Source organism: Martes martes, assembly GCF_963455335.1.
Source record: "Martes martes genome assembly, chromosome: 2".
NCBI classification, from domain to species: Eukaryota; Metazoa; Chordata; class Mammalia; order Carnivora; family Mustelidae; genus Martes; species Martes martes.
The window spans coordinates 199607318-199635246 of NC_137889.1; the positions used below are offsets into that span (position 1 = coordinate 199607318).

Genomic DNA, 27929 nt, shown 5'->3' on the forward strand with positions numbered 1-27929 from the left:
TAAGATTAAAGCAGAGATCAATGAATTAGAAACCAGAGATACAGTAGAACACATCAACAAAACTAAAGCTGGTTTTTTGAAATAGTAAGATCGATAAACCATTGGCCAGACTAATCCAAAAGAAGAGAGAAAGGACCCAGATTAATAAAATTATGAATGAAAGGGGATAGATCATGACTAACACAATAGAAACAATCATCAGCAATTATTATCAACAGTTATATGCTAATAAGTTAAGCAACCTAGAAGAAATGGATACATTTCTGGAAACCTATAAATTTCCAAAACTGAAACAGAAGAAACTGACTACCTGAATAGACCAATAACTAGTAACTAGAATGAAGCAGGGATCAAAACCTCCCAAAAAACAAGAGTCCAGGACCTGACGGATTCCCTGGGGAATTCTACCAAACATTCAAAGACAGAGTACCTATTCTCCTGAAGCGGTTTCAAAAAATAGAAACGGAGGGAAAACTTCCAGGCTCTTTCTATGGAGCATTACCTTGATCTCCAAACCAGGCAAAGACCCCATCAAAAAGGAGAATTTCAGACGAATATCCCTGATGAATATGGATGCCAAGATTCTCAACAAGATCCTAGCTAACAGGACCCAACAGTACATTAAAAAGATTATCCACCATGACCAGGTGGGATTTATCCCTGGGATGCAAGGTTAGTTCAACATTCGCAAATCAATGTGACAGAACAAATCAGTAAGAGAAGAAAGAAGAACCACATGGTCCTCTCAACTGATACAGAAAAAGCATCTAACAAAGTACAGCATCTTTTCCTGATTAAAACTCTTCAGAGTATAGGGATACAGGAAACATTCTTCAACTTCACCAAATCCATCTATGAAAAACCGACAGTGAATATCATTATCAATGCAGAAAAGCTGAGAGTCTTTCCATTGAGATCAGGAACACAAGGATGCCCATTCTCGCCACTCGTGTTCAACATAGTACTAGAAGTCCTAGCAACAGCAATCACACAATATAAGGGCCTATTTAGCCAGAGCGATGCCATCCGGTTAAACAATGACTTTAAGTTGTTTATATAGTAAAAAGTTGTTTATATAGTAAAACTTAAACTGTCCCTGCGCCACACCCTCCCAGGGGACTTACTTAAAACAAGTCCCGGAAACTAGTCCCAGGTAACAAAGCCCAAATACAAGGGCGGGTCAGGCCAGGTGGAGACATCCGATCAGTGGGGGCACATACTGTCTCCCCAGCTACCAAGGAGTATGGGTCCCGCCCTTTGGGTGCCTTTTGGGCGCCCATTCTGACCAAGGTGAAAGGCTAGTTCAAATATCTACTATAGGGTAAATTGTAATTCAATTGGTCACTTATGTGTGACCTAGCAGGACTGTGCAGCTTTCTCTGTGTTACAATCTCATTGGCCACCTGTGCGTGGCCAGGCCCAACCACATGGCCTTTGCCCTTAAAAGCTAGTCTCTAAGGCAGAGGGTCGTCGCCTCTTTGCAAGAGACGGCCCTTGCTGGTCAGTTTGATTCTCGATGCTTGGCGCGAAATAAAGCTTTGCTTGACCTTCGCTTTGTATCAGTCTCGCTCCTTTGACCATGGACCCAACAACAACAAAAAGAAATAAAAGGGAAGTCAAACTCTCTCTCTTTGCAGATGACATGACACTTTATATGGAAAACCCAAAAGTTTCCACCCCCAAATTACGAGAACTCACACAGCAATTCAGTAACATGGTAGGATACAAAAATCAATGCACAGAAATCAGCTGCTTATACACTAACAATGAAACTGTAGAAAGGGAAATTAGAGAATCGATTCCGGTTACAACAGCACCAAAAACCTAACTGAAGAGGTAAAGGATCTGTACTCGAGGAACTGCAGAACACTCGTGAAAGAAACTGAAGACAAAAAAAGATGGAAAACAGTGCCTGCTCATGGAAGAATAAGCACAGTTCACATGTCTGTGCTGCCCAGAGCCATCTACACTTTCAGCGCCATCCCAATCCAAATACCATCGGCATTTTTCAAAGAGCTGGAACAAACAATCCTAAATTTGTATGGAACCAGAAAACACCCCGAATAGCCAAGGAAATGTTGAAAAAGAAAAACGAAGTTGGGGCCATCACGTTGCCTGATTTCAACCTTTACTACAAAGCTGTGATCACCAAGACAGCATGGTACTGGCACAAAAACAGACACACAGACCCGTGGAACCGAGTAGAGAGTCCGGATATGGACCCACAACTCTATGGTCAAATAATCTCTGACAAAGCAGGTAAAAATATCCAGTGGAAAAAAGTCTCTTCAATAACTGGTGCTGGGAAAACTGGACAGCTATTTGTAGAAGAATGAAACTCGACCATTCTCTTATACCACACACAAAGATAAACTCAAAATGGATGAAAGACCTCAATATGAGATAGCAATCCATCCAAATTGTAGAGGGGAACATAGGCAGTAACCTCTCTGACATAAGCCACAGCAACTTCTTGCAAAGATACATCTCCAAAGACAAAGGAAACAAAAGCGAAAATGAACTTTTGGGACTTCAAGATAAAAAATTTCTGCACAGCAAAGGAAACAGTCAACAAAACAAAGAGGAGGGGCCCCTGGGTGGCTCAGTGGGTTAAGCCTCTGCCTTCAGCTCAGGTCATGATCCCAGGATCCTGGGTTTGAGCCCCACATCAGGCTCTCTGCTCCACGGGGAGCCTGCTTCCTCCTTTCTCTCTGCCTACTTGTGATCTCTGTCTGTCAAATAAATAAATAAATATTTTAAAAACAAACAAAAAAAGAGAAAACCCACGGAATGGGAGAATATATTCACAAATGACATTACAAAGGGCTGATACCAAATATCTATAAAGAACTTCTCAAACTCAACACCCAAAAACCGGATAATCAAGTCAAAAAATGGGCAGAAGACATGAACAGACACTTCTCCAATGAAGACATACAGATGGCTATCAGACACATGAAAAAATGTTCTTCATCATTAAATACAATTAAAAACCACATTGAGATACCACCTTACACCAGTTAGAACAGCAAAAATTAACAAGGCAAGAAACAATAAATGTTGGAGAGGATGTGGAGAAAGGGGAACCCTCTTACACTGTTGGGAATCAAGCTGGTGCAGCCACTTTGGAAAACAGTGTAGAGTGTGCACAAAAAATTAAAAATAGAGCTACTCTATGACCCGGCAATTGCCCTACTGGATATTTACCCCAAATACACAGATGTAGTGAAAAGAGGGCTATATGTACCCCAATATTCATAGCAGCAATGGCCACAATCACCAAACTGTGGAAAGCCGAGATGCCCTTCAACAGACGAATGGATAAAGAAGATGTGGTCCATATGTACAATGGACTATTACTCAGCAGTCAGGATGAATACTCAACTTTTGCATCAACATGGATGGGACTGGAGGAGATTATGCTGAACGAAATAAGTCAAGCAGAGAGAGTCAATTATCTCATGGTTTCACTTGTGGAACGTAAGGAATAACATGGAAGACATTAGAAGGAAAGGAAAAGTGAAGGGGGGGAAATTGGAGGGGGAGACGAACCACAAGAGAGAGTGGACTCCAAGAAACAAACTGAGGGTTTTAGAGGGGAGGGGTATGGGAGGGATGGGTGAGTCTGGTGGCAGATATTAAGGAGGGCACGTATTGCATCGAGCCCTGGGTGCTAAGCGTAAACAATGAATCTTGAACACTATATCAAAAACTAATGATGTATTGTATGGTGACTAACACAATAAAAAAAGATCACAACTTTAGCCTTTGTTTTGGTAAGGCCTTATAAATAAAAGTATTTAATTAAGAAAATAATATGCAAGAGGCTGCTGGGAAGATGGCAGAGCAGGAGGACCCAGGGCTTACCTCTTGCTGCGTGGCTGCCTAGAGAACACCCACATCGGCATAAATAACCCAGAAAGCAACCTGAAAACTGGCAGGACAGACTCCACAGCCCAACACAGACAAAAGGCCAGGCGGAGGAGATCCACCACACAGTGCCACAAGCCTGGCCGTGGGCACGCAGCCCAGACAAGGGCCGGCATCACTCCAGAGTGAGTCCTGCTCCGGGGAGAGGGGAAGGTAACCACATACCAGTCTGACTATGAGTGCAGCAGCGGGCTAGGGCAGGCAGCTGGTCTGAGTGCAGGCCCCACCCACCAACAAAAGCTTCTCAGGGGACAACACGGGGAACGTGCCTGCAGCCTGGTGCTACTTCATCTCTGGCAAACACCTGCTCTGATGCGACTCAAGCCCAAGGCAACCCTGGACTGGCCCACCAACACCACAGGCACCAGACTCTGCCCACAACAGGCAGAGAGCCACTGCAGGCTGTACCGAAGGCAAACACAGCTCGCCATATTAGGACAAACCCGTAGCAAAACACTTAGGAGACACCCTTGATGCACCATTTTCTGGTGGAGACATTGCACTGCAGGACTTCTTCATAAAGTCACTACCTGCAAGTGCGGGAGACATAGCTGACCTTCCTAACATAGAAATAGACACAATAATAGACAAAATGAGCAGACAGAGGATTATGTCCCAAATCAAAGAGTAGAACAAAATCAGAGCAAGAGACCTAAATGAAATGCAGATACGTAATCTGATAGCGAATTTAAAGTAATGCTCATAAAGACACATGCTAAAATTGAGAAAAGAGTGCACGACCTCCATGAGACCCTCCACCAAGAAATGAGACATAAAAAAGAACCAGTTACTGATAATGAACTCACTAGATGAAATTAAAAATAGACAACCTGGAATAAATAGCAAACAAGAGGAAGCAGAAGAACACATCAGCCACCTGGAAGACAGAGTAATGAAAAGTAATCAAGCTGAGCAGATGAGAGGGGGGAAAAAATACCCAAAATGGGAATAGACCCAGGGAACTCAGCAACACTATCAAGCATGACAGTTGCATGATAGGGATCCCAGAAGAAGAGGAGCAAGAAAAGGGGGCAGATTTGTCCGAAGGAGTAAGAGCTGAAAAAATCTTGAATCTGGGGAAGGAAAGAGAAATCCAGATCCAGGAAGCACAGAGAGCCCCCCACAAAACCAACACAAAGAGGTCTGCACCCAGACACAAAGTAAATAAGATGGCCAAAAGTAGTGATAAAGAGAGAATTTTTAAAGCAGCAAGAGAAAGGAAAGCAGTTACATAAAAGGGAAACCCCATATGGCTATCAATGGGTTTTTCAGCAGAAACTTTGCAGGCCATAAAAGAGCAGCATGATAAATTCCAAGTGCTAAAAGGAAAAAATCTAGAGCCAAGAATACTCTATCCAGCAAGTCTTTCATTCAGAATAGAAAGAGAGACAGAGTTTCCCAGAAAAACAAAAGTTAACGGCAAACCAGCCACGTCCCCATCACACACAGATGCCATTGGCCTGTGGGCCCCAAATCCATAGTCCAGCCACCCTCCTGCCTAAGTCAGCACGCACAGCCTGCCAGCTGCTCATTGCGAAGTTAACACACCTTCACCTCAGACTGCCAGGGACTCAAACTGACACTGTTCTCCTCAAATTCAAGCCCCTGTGCTCAAGTCTGTGCACAAAAGTGGGCAAAATTATAACAACAGAATGAAGCAACCCAAACAGTGACACTAATTCTGCTGAATATATAAGGGATAAAAGGAGTGTCATAGGCTAAGAACATCTCCAGCAAGCACATCAAAGGACAATACATACAGCATGATTCTGGTTAGTGAAAGAAACAAACCCAGGAAAAATAAAGTAAGATGAAAACAGAGAGGGAGACAAACCATAAGAGACTCTTAACTAGAGGGAACAAACTGTTTCTGGAGGGGTGGTGCATGGGGGGATGGGGTAACTGGGTGATGAGCATGAAGGAGGGCACGTGATGTTACATGCAACTGATGAACTGCTGAACTCTACTTCTGAAATTAATAATATACTATATGTTAACTAATTGAATTTAAATTTAAAAAGTCCCCCCCCACCCAAAAATAATAATAATATGCATTCCCTGGCTGCAAAAGGATGTAACAGCCTAATAGCAATGGTAAGCCAACAATTCTAAATTCTTTGTTAAAATATACCAAATCAGATTTACATGATTTTGGAGGCTCTCTACTAAGCAGTTGCACAAAACTATAATTGTTAATTTTACAGCATACTCCATATTATTTAACTCTAAGACGTAATAGTAATCCACACAGTAAAAAGAAGTGTCTACAATCTCTTTTACTGTTGCCAGAGGCAGAGAATGAAGCTAAACGCTTACATCTAATCTGGTCTGATGCTGCTTAGTCATCTGGTCTTGAACCTTCAGTCTTCGAAGAAGTTCTTTGAAACCCACCATGGGTACAGGAATTAACCTGAAGAAATCCAAGTGGTCAATTATCAGATCTTAAGCCTTTCACTATTATTACAAAGTACCAGAAATTAGGGTTTTCGTAATAACATTCATGTAATTTCACAATAAATTTCTAGGGTCCAAAGACAGATCAATGACAACGAAATCGATAATGTTAAATCACAGATTTTTTTCAACCTTCTTATTCTATGAATAAAGAAATACAGTTCAGTCAAAATTTGTACTTTTAAAGGCAAAATTAGGGGAATGATACTCAGATTTCAAGGTTTTCACCATACTATCCAGCCTTATCAGTCAACAAGTAGGCTTCCAGCCCAACGTGGGACTTGAACTAATAATCCTGAGACCACGAGTTCTACGCTCCACTGACTGAGCCAGCCAGGCGTCAACATTCTTCAGCAAACATTAGTCCTTATATGAAAATAAGATGAAGGTATACTCACTTTTCTGAGTCAGGGTTATCCACCTTGGCTTGTTCCCAGATAATAGGATCAACACCTACAAAAAGGAGAAATACTTTTTCTGAAAGAAACTATTCTCTGTTTTTATAATTATTTGTATGGGAAAGGCCTGCCTAAAGCAAGATTTAAAAAAATCCAGAAGCTGTACTGAAAAATGACTATTCAATATGACAATTACAAAAATGAAAATTTTTGTTAGGATAAAGTTTTGAAAAAAATTGTAGACCGAAAGGAAGTATCTACAACCTATAGGATAATAGGTTAACCTCCAGAAAATAGAAAAAGCTCTTATAAATCAGAAAGGAAGACAAAAATATCTAATAAAAAATGGGCAAAGGACAAGAAATGGTAATTCACGAAAGATACAAACACAGGTAATAAACATAATGCTCAAATGATTAGAAATTGGGAAATGGTAATGAAAGTAAGTGATTTTTGCAACAGAATGGCAAAATTAAAAAAGACTGATAATCTTATTGCTGGCAGAAATAGATCAAAATGAGAAAATATTAAAAAAGAAAAATACGAGAAAAATACGAGAAAAAGAACACAGTCACAGTATGTATACAACTTTCTTTGGAGAGCAACCTGATAGTATCTAACAATACATAAAATATACATAATCTCGACTCAAATTTCATTACCAGAGATCTATTTTTTTTTTAAGATTTTATTTATTTATTTGACAGACAGAGATCACAAGTAGGCAGAGAGGCAGGCAGAGAGAGAGAGGGAGAAGCAGGCTCCCCGCCGAGCAGAGAGCCTGATGTGGGGCTCGATCCCAGGACCCTGAGACCATGACCCGAGCCGAAGGCAGAGGCTTAACCCACTGAGCCACCCAGGCGCCCCCCAGAGATCTATTCTAAAAGACATATTTACAAGGCTGTTTAATTGTTGCATAGTTTATAACGATGAAAAGGTGGAAACGACCCAGAAGTGAAGTGAAGTAAGGTACATCTGTGGTACTCCATGTAGATTTTTAAAAAGAATATTTACCAGTGTGTACTGGTATGGGATGGAAGGGCTACGAAATACTACAACTGAAAAGGCAAGTTGCAGTAAATGTACAGTGCAGAATCCTTTTTAAGGATTTACATGTACATATGCTATATTAAAATCACAGGTAAAGGACTAATAAATTATTAATAGGAGCTATTTCTGTGGGAAGGAGATAAACTGGATCTGTAATACAGTCAATCTAGTCATGCCGTCTACATCATCTTTTTTGGTGAGAACACTTATTTAGGTTTTACTTGAATTCTCAGAACAAGTTAGAAGAAAATAAAAATATTAAAAGTAAATTACCTTTGGGTAGATGGATTATGGATTATTTCTCTTTAGTTTGTCATTTCCCAACATTTCTAACAAGCATATTAGCTATAAAATATAAGAGCTAAACGAATTAATACAATGAAAACATTCAAAACTTTGTCCCAAATTAGAAGACATGATAGACACTGGTTTTATTAATAACCAACTAATACCTCCCAAAATAGGGGAAGCATTTTTATTTCTAAATCTTTCATTTCCTCAAATCTGTGACTACAAACGTACCAGCAGGAGGATTCTGTAAGAGTTGTTTGATTTGCGCAGGAGAAAGTTCAGTTCTAGTCATAGAAAGGGTTACTCCAAGTTGCTGCAACTGTGTTTTTATATTCGTTTGTTCAAAATGGGCATACAGTGTTGTAGCTGGAACTCTTCTTGAAGTACCATTTGGAGAACGCTCAACAACATAAATGACAACTTCTGTCCTGGAAGACAAATAACCAAGTTATAAAATAGCACAAAACTCATAGCTTCAACTCAGTATCAATGTAGCATGTGATTTTTGAAAGGTGCTAGCTGAATTCAGAAATCATTTTAGAAGAGAAAATAGTATTTTCTTAAATCTTGGAAAATAAGGAACCCTTACTTAATGTTATGTTCACTTGTAAATCATCTTAAATGATACAGTTAAAATGAAACATATGATACTTATAAAAGGTTTGCTTCACTGCAAAGTCCTACGTAAATGTTACTATCTTTTCCAGAATTGAGAAGTACTTTGGAGATTCTGTTGAAGTCTTCTGATCTCAGTTATTATATTTCACTAATTCTTCTAGGGGTGCATGGGTGGCCCAGTGGGTTAAGCCTCTGTCTTAAGCTCAGGTCATGGTCTCAGGGTTCTGGGATCGAGGCCCGCATCGAGCTCTCTGCTCAGCGGAGAGCCTGCCTCCCCCTCTCTCTCTGACTGCCTCTCTGCCTACTTGTGATCTCTGTCAAATAAATAAATAAAATCTTAAAAAAAATAATAATAATTCTTCTAACCCAACTTATCCCAAGGTAAATGTTTTTACCACTAAGTATGAAAATTATACAGAAGACGTAAGAAGTAAATGAGTCATATTTCTCCATGAATGAGTATGCACAGTAATCAGTTAAAACTTTCTAATAACATCTTTGTGGCCTTTGATTTGCACACACAGTCATGATTAGCGTTTCTTCCTGTTTCTGAACGAAAAATCTAAGGAATCATTAGTATCTGGTAAGTTAAGAACTCCAAGATTAAGGGGCACCTGGGTGGCTCAGTTGGTTTGAATGCCCAACTCTTGATTTCAGTTCAGGTCATGATCTCAGGGTTGTGAGATCACTTGGCCTCTGCACTGGGTGTAGAGCCTACAGGATTCTCCCCACCCCCCACCCTGCTCCTCCCACCTCTGATAGACAGATACATAAACATATATAAAATAAAAGTAACTTCCAAGATTAAGCAAAAAAGCTTTTAAACAAATGTTGTTATAAATACTGAATAATAACTAGTTGTGTAATAATATTCTGCTCAAAGATTTAATTTGTGCTTTACCAACAAAAACGCTGTTGGCTCACTCTCTTTGGACCAAGGCACACAGAAATAAGTAGTACATTTAATGTATACGTACTGATCATCTGGCAACGTTTTAATACCCTCTACATTTACAGTAAGGGTCTGGTTTCCTCCCAAAACTTTATGCAATGATTCTACCAACTGCTGTTGTTGGCTTCGAATATCTGTTTCTTTTTTGTTGAAAACCAAAACCACCAGCCCGTCTTCATCTTTGTTACTGGGCATACAACTATATCCTACCGCCTGCAGAACGACAAAACAAACAACATCAAAACTACGTACAGATTTTACATCGGATGTTTAACATTAATATGTTAAGTATCTGCTAAAACAGGGAAAATGGTTTAATGTCTGCTAACGAAGGAAATGATTATTCTTGCCACCACTCTGTGCCCTCGGTCATCACGCAAGGATACAGAGAAATTATTTTACCCAAGAATAATATAAACTTAGAGTGAAATTAGAATTTCCTCTTCAACAGAGTAACCAAATAGCCTTCCCCTCTAAAAAAGTTTGATAGTCATTACTGTTGGGTGTTTCTGAACTCTGATCAAACAATTCTGCATGTCATTATAAAAATGACCACAAAAGTCATGGACCAAGACCTAATTTATTTTACTATATTGACTTACAGAATCCTAAACTAAGTTTTCAATATAGCAAAGATATGATTACTATAGTTTTTTCTAAATATAAATACTTTTAAAGTAGAATAACACCGTCAAACGTGTAACACTATAAAGAATATCTACATCATTTTATGGGTTCATATAATACAAAACTATATGAAGCATGTTACTTCTTAACATATTAAATATGATAAATTATACCTAAGGAATTACTCTTTTAGATAGAAGCCTTTTCTTTTGTCACCACTTATAACGCAACTTTTTAAAAAAGATTTATTTATTTGTGGGGGAGGGGTAAGGAGAGAGGGACAGAGAGACTCTCCAGCAGACTCCCCGCTGAGTGAAGAGCCCTCTGCAGGGCTGCATCCCATGACTCTAAGACCATGACCTGAGCCAAAATCAAAAGGCAGATACTCAACTAACTGAGCTACCCAGGAGCCCCATAATCCAACTTCTAAAAAAAGAATTTAAATTCATTCTAGACTAGTTCTCATTTTACCATATGTACGTTATATATCAACTTAAAAAAAAGTTATATCCAATCTATGTCCACTGTATAGCTTAGTCACTACACAAAAGTATTAAAATTCCAATTACATACACTTAAAAATTCCTTTTGTTAGAGTGATAACAGATGTTTTAGTAAGAGAAGCTGGTCACTGTCTGTCATTCAACCACGTTGAGAAGGGCCCAACCCTCAGCCTCGCAGCCCCACACACAGGCTTACGTACGTACTGATTAGAGACGGACACAGGCAATAAAAAGTGGTTTGGTTTTGTTTTCTTTTTGTGCGACTGAAAGTGGCTGAGGTGCCTAGGTGGCTCGGTCGATTAAGCGCCTGACTCTTGGTTTTGGCTTAGGTCAGGATCTTAGGGTTGTGGGATCAAGCCCCAAGTCACGCTCCACAGTCCTCAGAGAATCTGCTTGGGATTCTCTCTTTCCATCTGTCCCTTACCCCGCCAACGTGCACGTTCTCTACGAAAATCTGTAAACACGTCTTTAAAAAAAAGTGGCTGAAGTACAAACTGGATTGCAATACGTTATTTATGAAAAATATCGAATTGACCTAAATACTCTCACTGGATGACGAAACAATCTCTGAGAAGTCGAATCCAAAGGAGAAGGTTGTCAGGTAGGCATGGAATCAGGAAGAAAAAGATTATACTGTTTTAATGGCTTTAGCATCCAGCTGTAATAGTGACAACAGAATTATACCTGCCAAATAGAACATACAATCTGTTTAGCCAGTACTCTGCTGGCTAGAGTACACATTCCTGGAGAGTGTTAGATGATTCTCACTAAATTCTAGTTTTGGGTCTCTACTTCATAGATGCCAAGCAGACCACCCTGCTTCTAACATGTTTTCCTCAGTTTTAAATTACATTCTGATCATCCCTTCCCCTTCATTCATACTCTGGTCACCTTCAATCACATGTACGTAAGAAAGCACTTTACCTTAATAACTTCTGTATCCTTAAAACAAAAGTGTAAGTGTACCAAATTCAAAAAGTACTAAAGACAAAGCAAATTTTAATCCAAATATCACATTCTCTCTTACACACACTCAAGTGAGGATCAAAAGAAATACTAATACCTTAAATCGGCAAAAGGGATTTTCTTGTGTGAACTCCACTGGTGGAATGTTATTGTTGAAATATCCTTTTCCTGTTCCCCAAAAGGCCTGCAGTTGATTCCATTTTGCTAAAATAGCATCCCTCTCATCTCCTAACAGCGTTGGAGCAGAAAGAGCACTCGCAGTATTTATCAGTTGGTTGGACTGTGTAGGAGCTTGTGTGGGCTGACTGAAGAGACCACCTAATGCTAGAAATGTACCCCATAATTAGTATTTAAAAAAAAAAAAACAAAACAATCAATCAATTCAGACCCCAGGTATAGTAGGCAGAATAATGCCCCTTCCCCCCAATGTCCACATCCTAAACCCCGGAACCTATAAATATGTTACTTTACACAGCAGAAGAAACTCTGTAGATATGATGAAATTAGGAGATTGAGTTCAGACTATCCTGGATTAGCGCTAAGTGGGCTCAACACGATCATAAAGGTCCTGAAGAGGGAAGGGGGAGGTCAAAGTGAAATGTGAAGACGAAGGAAGGGGCTACAAGCCAGGAAATGCGAAGAGAGACTAAAAGCTGGGTAAGGCCAGGGAACGGATTCTCCCTTAGAGCCTCAAGAAGTAACAGCCCCGCCAACATCTTGATGTCAACCCAGGGAAACCCATTTCTGAATTTCTGATCTCCAGAACTGTAAGATAATAAATCTGTATTGTCTTAATACACACACTAAGTCTGTGATACTTGGTTATGGCAACATTAGGAAACTAATATACTAGGACAATCCTTATAATGATTGTCTTCTTAATACAAGCAATTCCACTACCAGTACATCAGTTGGATTCATACCAGACCCACATCAAAAAAAGCACATACGGATATGGAGAAGTAAAGTGTGTGAAGCTGCAGAATGGGTTTTTAAGCCTTTATTGCTATTATACGTGTATAATAAATACAGACTGGAGGACACGAAATAAGCAAAAAGAATCATTATACCAGTGTTTCATCAGTACCAATGTGATCACTGCTCCTTACATGTAGTAAAAAGAACAACAAATGAACTAATCATCAGGATTCTAAGCTAAAAGCTTTAGTGGGCCGCGTAGCTTTGGGCAAGTCACTTAACTTCTCTGTGCTACAATTTCTCCAATAGAAAGGGTAAACTTGTTAGATCAGATCAGTATCTCCAAAGCGGGAGGCAAGCAACCCCAGTACAAGAATTTACAGCTGTCCGGCAACAGCTGGGTCACTAAATGGACTAATGCACATGACCAACAGTTATCTTTTCATGATCTGATAATATATTTTAAAAGTCTCAGTCTGGTGCTCGTCTGCCTTTAATGACTCGCACCTGCTTATTTCACATTTTACCAAGGGAAAGAATAAGGCTCAGAGCTTGAGGCACAAGTATTAGCTAGAATCTACTAACACTGTGACATTTTCTGTGTACTGGATTTCAGTTATCCTGTCCTTATAGCAAATGATACTGGTTTTCCATTTATAGCAGGAGTACAAATTTTCCTTTTAAAATAAATATGTAATGTTAAAAAGTAAAGTGACTTAAAGTTCTAAGTAATACAAATGGTACAGAGAGAAGAGAAAAACCATGAATACCAAAATGCTCTGAGTTAAGGGCCGCTATATGAGCCGCTATTTACGTATTCTTTCAGGTCGACAGGTTCTAAGTACCACAGGGTCACTGGGGCTGCTACAGGGCTAGAGAGGGTCTCCTGTTACCCTCCAGAGAGATAGTATTAATTTCCAAATGGGCACATGTAAAAATTGTAAAGAATTGGACTAGAAGCCAGAAGACTTGAATCCTGGTTATTGTAAGCTCTATAAGCTATTTACTGTAGGGGCGCCTGGGTGGCTCAGTGGGTTAAGCCTCTGCCTTCAGCTCAGGTCATGATCTCAGGGTCCTCGGATCAAGCCCCACAGGAAGCCTGCTTCCCCCTCTCTCTCTGCCTGCCTCTCTGCCTACTTGTGATTTCTCTGTCAAATAAATAAAATCTTTAAAAAAATAAAATACTTCAGCAATCAAAAAAAAAGGGGGGGAGGAGAGAAGGAGATGGTTAAGTGTGGCAAATTCTGACTTTTGCTGAATCTATTCAGTAGAACCGGGGTCATTTTACACTTATTTTTGTGTTAAATTTCTCATTTAAGTAAAGAACAGTAAGTATTCATTGGATCTGAGAGGATTAATGATCTTAACTATTTGAATACAGAAAACAGAATCCAGATCCGTGTGGGCTAAGAGGTAAGAGAAGACAACAGATAGAGATCCCCCGTCTCCCTATTTCACGTTTATGAAGAGAAGAGAAGAGAACAGCAACTGAAGTGTGACTGTGAGATTAAAGTTGTTTTGTTTTGTGGTCACTGTTTTACGAAAAAAAGAAACTTCCGGTTGTTTAAATATGGGTAAGAAGGACCCTTGGGGAAAGAAGCCGAAGACCGTTTGGGGAGAGGAGTGTTGCTGGAGGAAGAAGCCACAGTCCAAGCGCCACTGGGAAGAATGAGATCCACAGCACAAGGGAAGGTTAAAGGATGAGTACGGAGCAGGGCAGACGAACTGGTCGTGGGAGACTGAGGAACTGCAGTGCAATAAGGGATTTTATTTTCTCTTTGAAGTGGAGGTCAAGGCCATCTGCTGAAAGAAAGAACGGAGAAATCTGAGATCGGAAGAGAATAGAGGTCTGTTACAGAAGGTGAGAGAATAAATTAAATACACTTCCAAGGATTACCAGGCAATGCTGAGGCCCCAACTTACGTCAGTGATTAAGAATTTAGAGGTACTATTCAATCTTTTGCACTGTGTGATTTTCTCAAGCAGCACCTAGACAGATAATTGGGCTTTCCCGTGCTTGGGATTTTTTAAACCCTCAGGCACAGGATACAATGTCAAGAAGTTTAGGGTATTGGCAACCAGTGACTAAGTAGCTAATTAGGGAGGACAGTGAAGATAAGAAGGAGCTGATGGAAGAACAGAAAATGGTCTAAACGGTCTAACGGTCTAAATGAAAATGTCACCGGTTAAAGCCCTAATGAGGTCTAGGAACAGCTATATCCGAAGTATTTAAAAAGGCAGGCTAAAGAAACAATAGATTATGGGATGTTCACATTAGTGATTTTGAAATTAGAACATTTTCAGATGTCGCCAAGGTCCGGGGTAAGAATTGTTTAAGAGAAATGGAAGAGGTCTTTGGAATAGCAGGTAGATGGCAGGGCTGTTTGAATATACAGCCACGTGATGTTTAAATAACCCAGACAGAGAGAAGCTGAAAAGAAAAGGAGGACTAACAGCCAGTCGCCAAAGTTTTCAGTGGATAAGAGGTACCGTGTCAGCAGCTAACTGAGATTAGACATCTCACAGCCGGTACAGCCAGCGAGCGTGCATCTCATACAAGCAGGGGTTTTAAGAATAAGGCAACAGCTCCATCGTCCTTGCAGATTAAACTCGAAACTCCTTACAGCAGCAGCTCCCAAATTCATTATGCTATGCCATGCAAGGATGCGTCTGTCAGTTCTTCCCTCCACTTGGAATCCCCTTTCTGACTCTATCCAACTAATTCTTTCAAGATTCAACTCTTCCGTATTCCACAGCACCTTCTAGGGATGCATTTTAGTGCTTTCACATTATATATGTATTTTGTATAACTGGATGTTTATTATTCTAATTAGATATTCGTTATTGTCTCCTTGTAGGCTATAAGCAGGAATTGTGACTTTCAACCTTATATACCCAATCCCTGACGTACAATATACAGTCAGAAGTGGCTGCTACATAATTGAGTAAGTCCCTTTATTCTGCAAACGAATAAAACCAAATTCAAGGTCCCATTTTTCCTAATGAAAGTGTAATTACAATAACTGAGAGTTGGGGAGACTTTCAAGAAACAAAGAAAAAAATTCACTTTCCCCTTCTCCTAAAGTACTCAGATTTCCAACAAACTTTGTATTTTTGTAGGATAACAGAAAAAAGAAATGACTAAAATACTAGAAAGAAGAACTGAGACTACTATTCTATTTTCTTTGTCCTACTGGCTAGATAGTTCTTGAAATTCATGTTTAATCAACTGATAATCTTCAATAATTGAGTAGGATGAATTTTAACCAATCAATTAAGTTACCTAAGAACAATGAAATGAAAGTGACTTAAGAGGTAGCAGACTGGAAGAGTGAAAAGAGCATTACACAGGAAGTCAAAGAACTTGAATTTACGTTTCTATCCTACATCTTGGGAGGTCTATGGAAGAGTAACAATCTCTGTTTCCTCTCTTCACCTATGAAATGGAGATAACAGGATTAACAAGAGTACTATTTCATAGGGTTCTTGTGAGAATTACATGAATTAATCCATACAAGATAGCCCTGGAACGTGTGCCGTACCAGCTGGGAAGGGAAGCTATCAAAGACTAATTCTAAACTTGTATCAAAGGACTTGAAGCCAACCTGAAGAGGCTTGTATCTCAGGCCAAAGACGGAACAATTTAAGTATCAATAACTGCAACAGATTAAAAAATACCAAAGAGTTGAAATACTTAAGTTCCTAACATTAAGTAAAAATTAACTGGTCTCCTTCGGAGAATCACAGGGAACCAATTCTTTATTTTGAAAACTAATTATAAATATGGAAAGAATCAACCAAATAGATTAAAAAATATTAAAAAGTATTGCAATACACAGAAAAGAAGTCATGAGGTTCGAGTACCACTTTGCAACCCCTGCGAAATTGATGGATCTAAGTAATCATCACCAATGGGCCGAAAATAGACACAACTGACATTATATATACCTCCTGATAAAGCACGCAATCCCACCTGCAGTCTTGCAACCCAACAAAAAACTGGACTATCCACATAAGTTAAGTGCCTAGATCCAGCCCAATTCACAAGAAACACAGAAGACAACAAAATATGTTAAACTACACCACAGGAATGCAATGCAGTAAGTCCTGACTTGAAAAATTCTACAGAATAAGTATCACATATCTTTAACAAACTGGAAAAACAAAAAAGGAGGGCTAACAGGAGAGCTTACAAAGGTTTAAGACAAATAAAACTAAACAATAATGCTTACAAACTTAATGACAAAACTCTACAGTAAAGAACAGGTGACCATGAAAGACAGGACTACAGTTCCTCTGACAGGGAGGGGACTGCACGGGCAACGCGGAGGGCTGCTCAAGTGGCTGGCCAGAGGCCGCCTCCTGCCACAGGCAGTGGCTACAAGGGTGTTCACCTTATATACAACTCACTAAGCTGTACTTTCGTACGGTTCTCTTTTTTGTGTTACTTTTAGCAACAACGTAAATGGAATGCCACGGCACACAGAGGCTTCATAATCCCGATCATGCCACTCTGTCTCAACTGCTATCATCACATACAAACATGAGAAGTCGCTTCTGGAGTCTTGTGGAACATGATATTGATAAATCTTCAAAAAAAAGGTATCTATTAAAGTGTTCTCAACAGTGCACTCAATGTCAGCTGTATGTCACAGTTTTATATTTGAAGAAAGATGAAGGCCTCTCATACTTACTGGTCTGCTGTTGCTGCTGCTGTGTATTAAATCCTCCAAATCCCAGTCCAGTTCCCAAACCAGTACCTAAACCAGTACTACTTCCAGTTGTTGTGCCAAAACCAGTACCAAAGCCAAAACCTTTGTTCTGAGTCCCACCAAAGAGTCCTTTGAAGGAAAAATTTAAATGGCGTAAGTTAAAATAAAAAAAAAATCTGACCTCTAGCTCATTCACATCTACAAATGCCTTCAGATCTCCTCTTACCAGTAGTGCCCGTGTTAGCTGGAGCAGAAAAGCTGAATGCAGAGCCTGCTGTTGTAGTTGTTGTCCCAAATCCTCCAAACCCACCTAATTTAAAAAGGATAAATGAAACAGAGAGGAAAAATCTTTTGCATACATAGTAATTTTTTCCAAATTATTTTACATCATTGCCACATAAAAAGAAAATATTTTGATCTAATTTTTCCTTTCTCTACTTTCAACTTCAATTTTTTAAAAACTGTACTACTAATCGAGTCAATATGTTGCAAGAAATAAGTAAATATTTAAAATAGGAATACCACAATGCAATACATACCCTTCAACAAAAGGGCTGATTAACAGTTACAGCTGAGAAAACATGTTAGGCCTATTACCATGCTTAACAAACTCTAAAATGACTACGCATGTACTTTCAGGACAGGTGTTGCAAATTCAAATGCCTACAGGATTTAGGCTGAGAATATTAATGAATGAAAAAGACTGGGTGTTCACTGACTGGTAGAACTGTTCCATGTGAACAATTTTTTAAAGTGGCAGCAGTTTCTGAATTCCAGCAGATCACTGCTGTGGGAGAACGGTAGTCTACATTTCTATTATGTTGTATATTCCTATTTTTCCCAAGAGAAACACAAGATCTAGACTTTCTATGTGAAATTTACAAAATTTTAAACCCTAATTTAGTTTTTTTTCTGGCAAGAAATTCAAATATTTTTAAAATAGTGTGTCAAACAGATCATACGGGCAGACTATGGTGCCAGTTTGCAACTTTGGCTTTGGTGAATTAACTCATATGCTCTCTTAGCTTATGTTTCCATTTAGTCTTCATGAAAACTTAGGAACTTCCCAAAGGAAACATACTCACCTCCCTACAAGAACATGTTTCTTGAAGGAAGAGGTAAGGGGGGAAAAAACCCCACAAGTGGAAGGCAGTGGGAAGGAAAGCGCAGACTAGCACAGCTCTCTGCCCTAGACTGGCAACTGACAGATACACAAATTTCATTTTTAGGTAAGTTTAGAAATGAAACTCATCTTAACCGTATGTAACTTGACATATGAATGGGATGGAATACAAACAATCTAATAGTGTTTTGTTTTGTTTTTCTTATTGTCAGTTTTTACCTGATTACCAATATGGTGCCAAAAAATCTTAAGAAAAAGGTTTGAACCATTAGTGCGGAGTTATGCCATAGTTTTTTGCAATTCTAACTTTTAATCTCATTTATCTCTAGTATAAGAGACAGATTCATGTTACATAAAACGTATAAGGAAGAAAAAAACCCCAACCCTCTGATATTCATCATACAATTTTGATTTGGAAAATTACTTAAAAATACTGTGTATGTTGTAGCCATAACCTAATACTCTATTTTCTTGTAGGTTTTATTGCAGTATTGGAAACCGTAAACATTTTGATTTAAAAAATATCACCTAGAAGTATAGAACAGTGTTCTCAATCTTTTTCATTATTCCTCCCTTCTATAGAAAAACTATACTATATTCTGAATTGGCTACACAATATTAGTATCTTATCATGCTTCCTAATACCAAACATGTTTATTAGTAATAGTGGATCTGCAAACACAAAATAAACAAGAACTTCTATCATCGCTTTGCTGAAGGCTCAGTTAATAACATCTATAAAAGTGGTTAAAATACAGTTATATTATCACAACTCAAAATTAACAGTGATAACTCCAAATGAACATGAAATCAAGCAAATACCGTAAGTTTATTTATTGTTGCTGAATTACAAACTGGGTGGCTTTGTTCGGAAACATAAATTTCAAAATAATGTCATTTCACCCAGTGCCAATTTTAAGCAAACAGGGAAAAATAAACGTACCAATGACAGTGATACATGATCACTTTAAATATACCTTAACAATAATGGACAGTTTTATCCTTGGAATCCAAGGTTTCAAGTATTCTTCAAAACGTTTCAAATCAGATGCCAAGGTGATATTCGCACTGCAGTAACAAACACTGCACAAACACCCAAATAAATCTTAGGGAATACTGTTTACAAAATGCATATAATTGGCATGGGCATAAGTGGCATAATGTAAGAGAATATGGACAATAAATTCATATACGAGCAGCAGAGGAACAAGACTTTTCCATAGGATAACTGTATATAAAGTACACAGACGTATTTTAAATTTATATACACATATATACACATTATAGTTTGTGTTTTGCAAATTTCCAATGAGCTTCAATCCACACGGATACTAAAATCTTCATTTTTTTTTTAAATGCAACGATGTCTAGCCTACCTACTAGACCTCAATGCCATCTGACAATAAATTAAATTGCTGTGCTCATTTCTGAAAAAATCCAGTAAAGAACTGGGGGCTCTTTCTGTAATTACATATCTTATAGAAATGTATCCTAATCTGCTGAGTGAATCAAGGAAATACATTATTGTTGTTACACACCTTAAAAAAACAAGACGGGATACTGCTGTTCGTATAAGACTTGTTTCTCTCGGGAAACACAAGGACAATCAAATGAAATTCCAATGAAAGATGCAAGAAAAATGGAAAAAAGTGACTGCAGGAGTCCAAGAATCCCAGAGAAGTGGGCCTGACTGCTGGACTTCTATTTTGGAAGAGATAATGTAACAATGTGGAAAACACATTCTACTCAAAATAACCCATTCCAAATTCTTATCACTTGGAAGGTATATTCTGTTCCATCAAATGGAAGTTTTAACAAAGGAACATTATAACTTGAAAGACTTCTTAAACCCAAATCTTTTAAGACAGTCAAAACTGGATACAAATGCTTTTGATGCGACACTAGGAAATGAATTTCCTTTCCTCATCAGACAAGTCGCTGTTCCTTCCAAAACCAGGAATCGCAGAATATTCTTGGACTCCGGCTCCCAACGTTCGTTACACAGACGACCCGCAGTATCTACCTGCGCTTGCCAGACTGTTACCAAAATTGAACGGAGTCGCCGAGGTAGTCGGAACACCGAAATTCCCAATATTAAAGTTCACTGCGGGATTAGCAGTTAATCCGAAACCCCCAAAATTAAACCCACTGGCGGTGGAGTTGGCAGTCTCAAGCCCACCAAATCCTGACAGGCGTGTAGGCAGAGAAACAAACAGAAATGTAAAACGGGGGAGGGGAGAAAGAAGAGAAAGCGAGATCAGGGTTAGCAGAGTCAGCAGGCGCTCCGGAGGGACAAAGACAAACCCGGCCTGGGCTCCAAGCGGGTTAGGAAGGCGGCGGTGGGGGCCGGAGAGAGGAGCGGGAGCGCGACGTCCCGCCGCAGGGACCCCAGCGCGGCCCCGAGCGAGCCGCGCCGCACGCAGCGCACGGCCCCCGGGCCCGCATCTCCCCGAGCCCGGCCCCGGGCGCCGAGCGGGGGCCCCGCGGCTGAGGCGAGGAGGACAGGGCGGGTCTCCCGCGGCGGCAAAGAGGAGCCGCCCCCAGGGTCTCCCGGGAGGGCTCCCCGGCGGCGGGAAGCGAGCCCTAGGAGGACAGGGCCCTGCGGGGACCCACGCGCAGCGCCAGAGCCCCAGGCTGCGCCTCGAAGCCCCCCCGCGGCCGCCTCAGGAGTCGCCTGCGCCAGCTCTGCCGCCGCCCGCCCTTTTCCGAAGCACGAAACCCCCCCGAGCGGCCAGAAGACATCCCCTCCCCCTCCCCCCAGATCCGCCACCCGGAGCATCTCGGACCGAGGGGGTGGACCGGAGGCCTCCCTTCCTCCCCCGGGGAAGGTCCGAGAGGATCACTCACCCGCGGGCGCCGCAGTGGCTGCAGCGGTGCCGGAGGTGCCCGCGGGAGCCCCGAAGTTGAAAGCCATGTCGCGGGAGCAGGGGACCGAGCTCCGCTCCCGCAACACCCGGTGCACTCCGCTTTTCCGTCCCGCGGGGAAACTGCCCTCGGACTAGGGAGTTCCGCCTCTTTTCGGGCCCAGCCGACGAGGCCGGAACGCCGGAAGGGCGCACGCGGCGGGGGTTGGGGCGGGAACGCCCCGCCAGCTTCCGGGGGCTTCGGGGCTCCGCGAGGCCGGGGGCGCCTCAACCGCGGGGAAGTGCTGGGAGTCGGCGGGGCGTGCGGTGCCAAAGCCCCTACATGCTGCGGTAGGGAGGCCCCGTGGGGAGGATGTGCGGGGGGTGGAGGAGGAGCGTGATGAGGACCGGAGAGGGAGGCCGCAGCCTCCTCTCCGCGGCGGAGAGTAGTTGGAGAACGCCGACGCTCACGAAAATTCACGGAGCAGCCCGTTGCCCAGTCAGGGGCGTAAATGGAAAAAAAGGGTTAATCGAGATGCCTTTGAGGATGGTCTCTCTATCCTTTTTTTTTTTTTTTTAAATATAACAAACCTTATAGAATCATTTGATTCTTAAATCTGTGTGCTTGTATACTTCAGAAAAAATAAAAATACCCCTCCCCCCAAACCACATTGTGTTTATCAAAGTGACAAATCCTTGGACCCGTCTACTTTTAGGAATTTATCTTACAAATGGGCAAAATTTTGGACAAGTTTGTTGGTTAGAGCATTGCATATAATACGTGACCGGAAAACACGGGCTTGCGTAAACGGTTGCATTTATACAAAGGAGTACTATTCAGACGTGAAACGGGAACGCTAAAGCTCTTTCTGTGCTGAAAAGAAAAAGATCTCGAAGATGTATTACATAAAAGACAATTCGAAAACTCTCTCTGGTATGCTACGATTTTGGTGATGGAAAAGGGGGTTAGAATATGCAAATACACATTCTTGTATAAAATATTCTTGGAAAGATACATATATAAAAAGTGAGTGACATTAGTTGCCCCTGGGAAGATGAGCTGGCTGTCTGGGAGACCGTGGAAGACTTTTCACCATAAACCCCTTTTATGCTTTTTGAAAATGTAAATGGTTTACCTACTCAAAAAATTAAATCACGCCAGCAGCGGTAATCGCAGAAGTCCCCGTGAGAGTGCTGATGAAGGGAAGAGGACAGCAGGAAGGGAGACGGGAGCAGATGGCCTGGATGGCTGATAGGATGTGGAGGGAAGGGGAAGGAGTCGTCTAGCAAGAGTCCCCGTTTTCTGGCTTGTACGACTGGGTGGATTGCGATGCCATTCCCCAGTAACGCGAATTTGGAATGAAGACAAGAAAAAATGAATTCCTTTTTTTTTTTTTTTTGCTTTCTGGATTTGAGGACGATCTGGTGGAGGATATCCAGCAGGTGTTGGTATGTGCGGCTGAGGTTGAACGACCGTATGTCGGCTGTACCTGTTCAGGTTGTAATGGAAGTCAGGGAGTCCATGGAATGGTCAGGAAGAGTTATCAAGTGAGAAGAGGTTGCAGCTGATCGCAGGTATTGAGAAGAAAGCAAACGGCCCCCAAGGGAGCCAGAGAGAGCGTGGCCAGAGAGCTAGGAGAGCCCGCAGAGTGCAATCACAGAAGTGATGGAGGGAAAGGGGAGAGGGATGGGGGGTGAAAAAGAATGGGTGAGTCTAGCTCCCATAGGAAGCCTTCCCTGACCGCCCTTTCTAAAATGGCACGTTCCAGTCCTGTCGCTGTGGCTTCTTAAATATTCTTGTACTCACCACCGCCTGTTTATTGCTTCCTGCATTTAATATAAGCTCCACCAGGGCAGGAACTCTTTTTTTTTTTTTAACTGGTTTTATCCCTACTGCGAGCAGAGGGCCTACGCCTGTAACAGACCTTATTCAGTGCTGTGGAGCGGATGAATGAAACTGTGACGTGTCCCTCTCCCTTGCCTTTCCCATATTCATCTCCAAGTCCAACATATTTTATCTTTTAAGCATTTCTAAAATACTTCATCTCCACTGCCATCTCCCCGATTCCAATTACCATTATCTTTCGCCTAGACCAGGGATTAGCAAATGATGGCCAAATGTGGACTGTTGGCTATTTGGGTGAAGACAGTTTTACTGGCACACAGACACGCCCGTTTGTTTACCTGTTGCCTAGGACTGCTTTTATGACCCAAGAGCAGAATTGAAGAGTTGTGACAAGAGAGGTCTGCAGAGCCAAAACTTTTTCATCTGGCCCTTTACAGAAAAGGTTTGCCAACCCCGACCATGACATTGCAGGAGCCCTTGTAGTGCAGTGAGCAGGACTGTCAGATGGTGACCTCATTCTGGGTTGCCCAGAGAACCAGCTAACTGTGGCTAGGAGTTCCCCCCTCTGCTGGGAGAAGGGGCTGCAGCCAAGCTCAGGTCCCGTGGAACCAGGATCGTCTTTTCCCCAGTGATGGAAATCGTAACATTCCACAGGCAGCTGGCATTCCCAATTTCTTTCTTTTTTTTTTTTTAAAAGATTTTGTTTATTTATTTGACATAGAGAGATCACAAGTAGGCAGAGAGGCAGGCAGAGAGAGAGAAGGGGGGGAAGCAGGCTCCCTGCTGAGCAGAGAGCCCGATATGGGACTCGATCCCAGGACCCTGAGATCATGACCTGAGCCAAAGGCAGAGGCTTAACCCACTGAGCCACCCAGGCGCCCCTGGCATTCCCAATTTCTATAAAGCATTCGCCCCAATCCAAACCGCCTGTTGCTCAATGGCTTGTACATTCCTTCATGGACAAGACTGCTTCTTCACGCTTGTCCCTTCAACAGGGGCACTAGAAGGCAGATATGTGCTCTTTAGTGAGACCAAACAGTACTCCGGCCCTTGGCTGGCCTTTCCACGGGATGACAGGAGGTTGGAGGGTCTGCACCTTTTATCTTGCTGTTCTGGCCCTATACATTTTTATTTTCCCCAATAAAACGAATTACTTAACCCCTGCTATGCAGCTCTGTGGAGTTCTCCCTGGAGTCTGGTGCGTGACACCCATCTCACATGCCAACGCAGACCCCAAAGGGACCCACCCAACACGGCAGCCTCCTACCTGACCTCCCTGTATCCACGTAGACTCTCCCAATTCCCACCTTGCAGCTAGAGCAGGCCTCGCTAAACAAACCTGCCTTGTCTCCCCCTCCTCCACTGTCCCCCACAAGCCAGTTCACAACACTTCCTGTTGGTCTTAAAACAGACCAAAATCTTTAAGGTAATTTTAATAACACCCAAATTGACCTGGTCCCTGCCTTTCTCTCTGAACTTCTCTCTCCTCTTCTTCCCTCTCTGAACTCCAAGCAAATATTTTCTCTCACTTGTAAACATGTTCCTTCCTGCTCCTGCCCCCTTTGGTTAAGGGCCAGTATGTCGGCCTACTGACCCCCCCATGCTGCTGGGGCGCTTCCAGGCCTCTAGAGAAAGCCCTGGGGCAGAGGAACACGGTGCGGAGCCCGCTTCAAGCTTTGACGGGTCAGGCTCTCTAGAACTGTCCACCACAGCTGAGCAGAACTCACAGGCGGCCCAACAGGTGAGACTCAGGCCTGCATCTGTCATGAGGATAAAGAACATCTTTCAAATGAAACTCCGGAGACGACGGGTCATCTGATGACATCACATAGGATTTCCAGTGCAATTTCATAGAAATAGTTTTATTAGTGAAATACTTCATTGCGTTATGGGTAGAAATAAACAGGTCAAGAATCACATGAAATGAACCAATTATTTCAGCTACAGGAAGAGCATTCTGGTCAGTATTCTGTTTGATGGCCACGAGCACTTACTTCCAGAAACAATGCCCAGGGGGCCAAGTGCGACGGTCACCCTTTGTGGAACTCATGTCTCAAGCAATTTAAATAAAAAAGCAAAAACCAACCTCTCTTCAGTAAAAACCCCAATAGGGGCTAGTCCTATAGTACTCGATGCACTTGACCATTAGTGATCTTTCCAGAACATGAAGAAATGAAGTCCAGTAGGAAAAGCCTTGAGCTACCAGTGGTAAAGCCCATTCCCTGTCCTGTGTTCAACTCTCAGTCTTCCCTGAGAGAAGCAAGGTCGCCTCCCTCTGTTCAGTTTCTCCCTAAACTGAGTATCATAGTACAGGACACACATATTTTGTGATAATGACAATCACAAAGACTTTGGAGGCCTTTCCAGGATAAGGGCTCCGGGAGAATCAGTGCGCGGAATAGTCTGTCGTTCTTCTTAACCAACAGATAATCCTAACTGCAGTGTATGGACTTGCCACAGGTTTTTCAGAGAGATAATATCACATGGGATGTTAAGCCAAATAACTATTAAGAATCAAGGCGGTAATGTGTTTTTGGTCTCCCTGCCTGTGTGGGAGTCAGTCTGGAAGCGTACATCGGCTGTTGTCATTCATAGTATTTAGAAATTTCCTCCTCACAGGTGGCTATACCCTGATAATAGGATGAACCAATAAATGTGCGCTGGTTCATTAGTTTTATTCGTGTGGATAAGTGGATAAACAAAAGAATATAGTTAAATATTGATAAATTTAAAAATCTAGATATTTGGCATTATTGAAGACAAAATATTTGCAATTTAGTTTTTTCCCCTTTTGGTGATTTGGGATATCTGTAAGTTCTATCTTCATTCATGGAGAAGTTGAGAGTTTAACGAATTAGCCCCTTCAAGAAGGGAACATGGCACATATTGTGTTGTTAGTGTAGAGAGAAAGAAATTGGGGCAGATAATGGGATTATCACCTCCACACAGGGATCAGAAGCTGTATTTGTGACATCCATGGCCTTCTCTCTTCATTCGCTACACTGAAATCCAGCTTCAGACAGAAAATCCTGTCAGATGATTCAGTTAAGAAATTCTCTGTGTACTTTGCTGGATAACCATACAGTTTTCTCAATAAAAAATGAATAGTAAACTTTGAGAACCAAGAAAGTGCCCTGAAATATGCTTGAATTTGTGTCACGTGGTGGTTCCTAATCCTCTGATTTAGGGTGCACTGAAAGCCAAGGGGTCTTCTGGAAAGAGGTGGCCCTGCCCCCTGGGTCCCCAGGGACCTTGCTTTAAAGCCTTTTCCGTGCAATATTTTAAAACACCGTCCTTCATTCTGTCAGCAAGATGATTGTCGCAGGACGTGTAGGGCACATTTTTCTCTCTTCAGTGAGTGACAGTGAACCACAGATCACTGGAAGGGGCCAAATCTGGGGACAGAAAGCCAACTTACAAAACCAATTTCAAAGTTCCCACGAAGACTGCCCCGGAAGAAATACCCTGTGAGCGCCGTCAGACTTCCCGAAGTGTGTGTGTAACTCGGGCTGTGAATGGGTGGATGTCCCATATTCGTAAATAATTTTACAAAGAATCACTCAATAATATTGTAATTAATAGAGTATCCTATTTGGCGTGGGTGACTGGGGGAAAAATCACTTACTGGTGACACCTCTCTGAAGCACCTTTCCACACCAAGATTACTTTGACTAAAAACAAACAAACAAACAAACAAACCCCAAACTACCCACAAATGTCATGACTAGCATTTACTTCTACTCCACACGAAACACCTGTTCCTAGTCCACACCAACATTATCTGTACATCCTCTCAATTCACAAAAGTACGAGCAAAAAATGCCTCAGGTGCTTAATCACAATCAACTCACAGGGTTCACCCCCACTGCACCCCTCCCCACCCCTTCCCCACAGGGCTTGCAAGGAGTCCAAAGATCCAATTATTTTCCTGGAGGAATTATGAACTGAAGATTAGCATGAAATACAATATGTCATTTTTTAAAAAGAGGAAATCCGATGCCTTTTAAGGATGTATTTACGAGACTACCATTTTACCCCGGGTTCCGAACTCTTCCTTCCTTCTGTTTCGGGGTGAAATACAACAGAAAATCGCCTTGATATATTTCGAGCACAAAGCTGGTGACCGGAGCACACTGAAGAAGGTTACACGCGGAGGGACGTTAACAAGCCACGCGGACACATTTTAACCACGACAGTGGTCACACAGTTCTGGAGCTACCAGCACCCAATTAAAAAAAAAAAATTACTATACAAGAGTTTATTAAATACCTGCCAGACACATGGAAAACAAATAATTTTATGAAGCCTAACGGCCAACCGAGTCAGCCAGTCGTTTGCCCTCCTGCCCGGACGCTCTCCTCACTCGCCAGCGCGGGGTCTCCTCCCTCCTCTCCGGGACAGGCCACGCGCCCGTGTCGACGCCGATGGTCCGGGTCGGGACAGCTCACGCGGCTCCTCCACCCAGCTCGGCCGCAGTTAGGTCCGTATGAGGGGTGCCCTTTCGTCTGCGGTTCCCTGAGACTCAGAAGAGAGGGGACAGCGGAGTCAGGAGGTCCCTTCAGAAAGTTCTCCCAGGAGGGGAAACGCCCGGGGACGGGGCGCTGGGGGAAGAGGGAGGGAGGAGAGACTGACAGGACGGCGGCTGTCGCACCGCCTGCTGCTGCCTTGCCCTTGGGCCCTCAGCCTGGCCCCTGATTC

The 27929-nt window shown here is 42.0% G+C and overlaps 2 protein-coding genes across 3 annotated transcripts in view; both read right to left on the bottom strand.

The window, feature by feature from the left end:
* The window catches only part of NUP54 (nucleoporin 54), a 35775-nt gene extending 14263 nt beyond the window's left edge, over positions 1-21512 (bottom strand). Inside the window, exons 1-8 of the mRNA XM_080797271.1 lie at positions 21390-21512; positions 17646-17729; positions 17402-17548; positions 11887-12113; positions 9719-9906; positions 8355-8551; positions 6783-6837; positions 6247-6340 (exon numbers count right to left, since the gene is read on the bottom strand). Coding sequence (XP_080653397.1) covers positions 6247-6340; positions 6783-6837; positions 8355-8551; positions 9719-9906; positions 11887-12113; positions 17402-17548; positions 17646-17729; positions 21390-21456 — 1059 coding nt within the window. The 5' untranslated portion in view covers positions 21457-21512. The remainder of the gene's footprint in view (positions 1-6246; positions 6341-6782; positions 6838-8354; positions 8552-9718; positions 9907-11886; positions 12114-17401; positions 17549-17645; positions 17730-21389) is intronic.
* A 3565-nt stretch (positions 21513-25077) lies between these two features.
* The window catches only part of SCARB2 (scavenger receptor class B member 2), a 72487-nt gene continuing 69635 nt past the window's right edge, over positions 25078-27929 (bottom strand). For both annotated transcript variants that reach the window (XM_080796929.1, XM_080796928.1), the window contains exon 12: positions 25078-27746. In XM_080796929.1, coding sequence (XP_080653055.1) covers positions 27708-27746 — 39 coding nt within the window. In that variant the 3' untranslated portion in view covers positions 25078-27707. The remainder of the gene's footprint in view (positions 27747-27929) is intronic.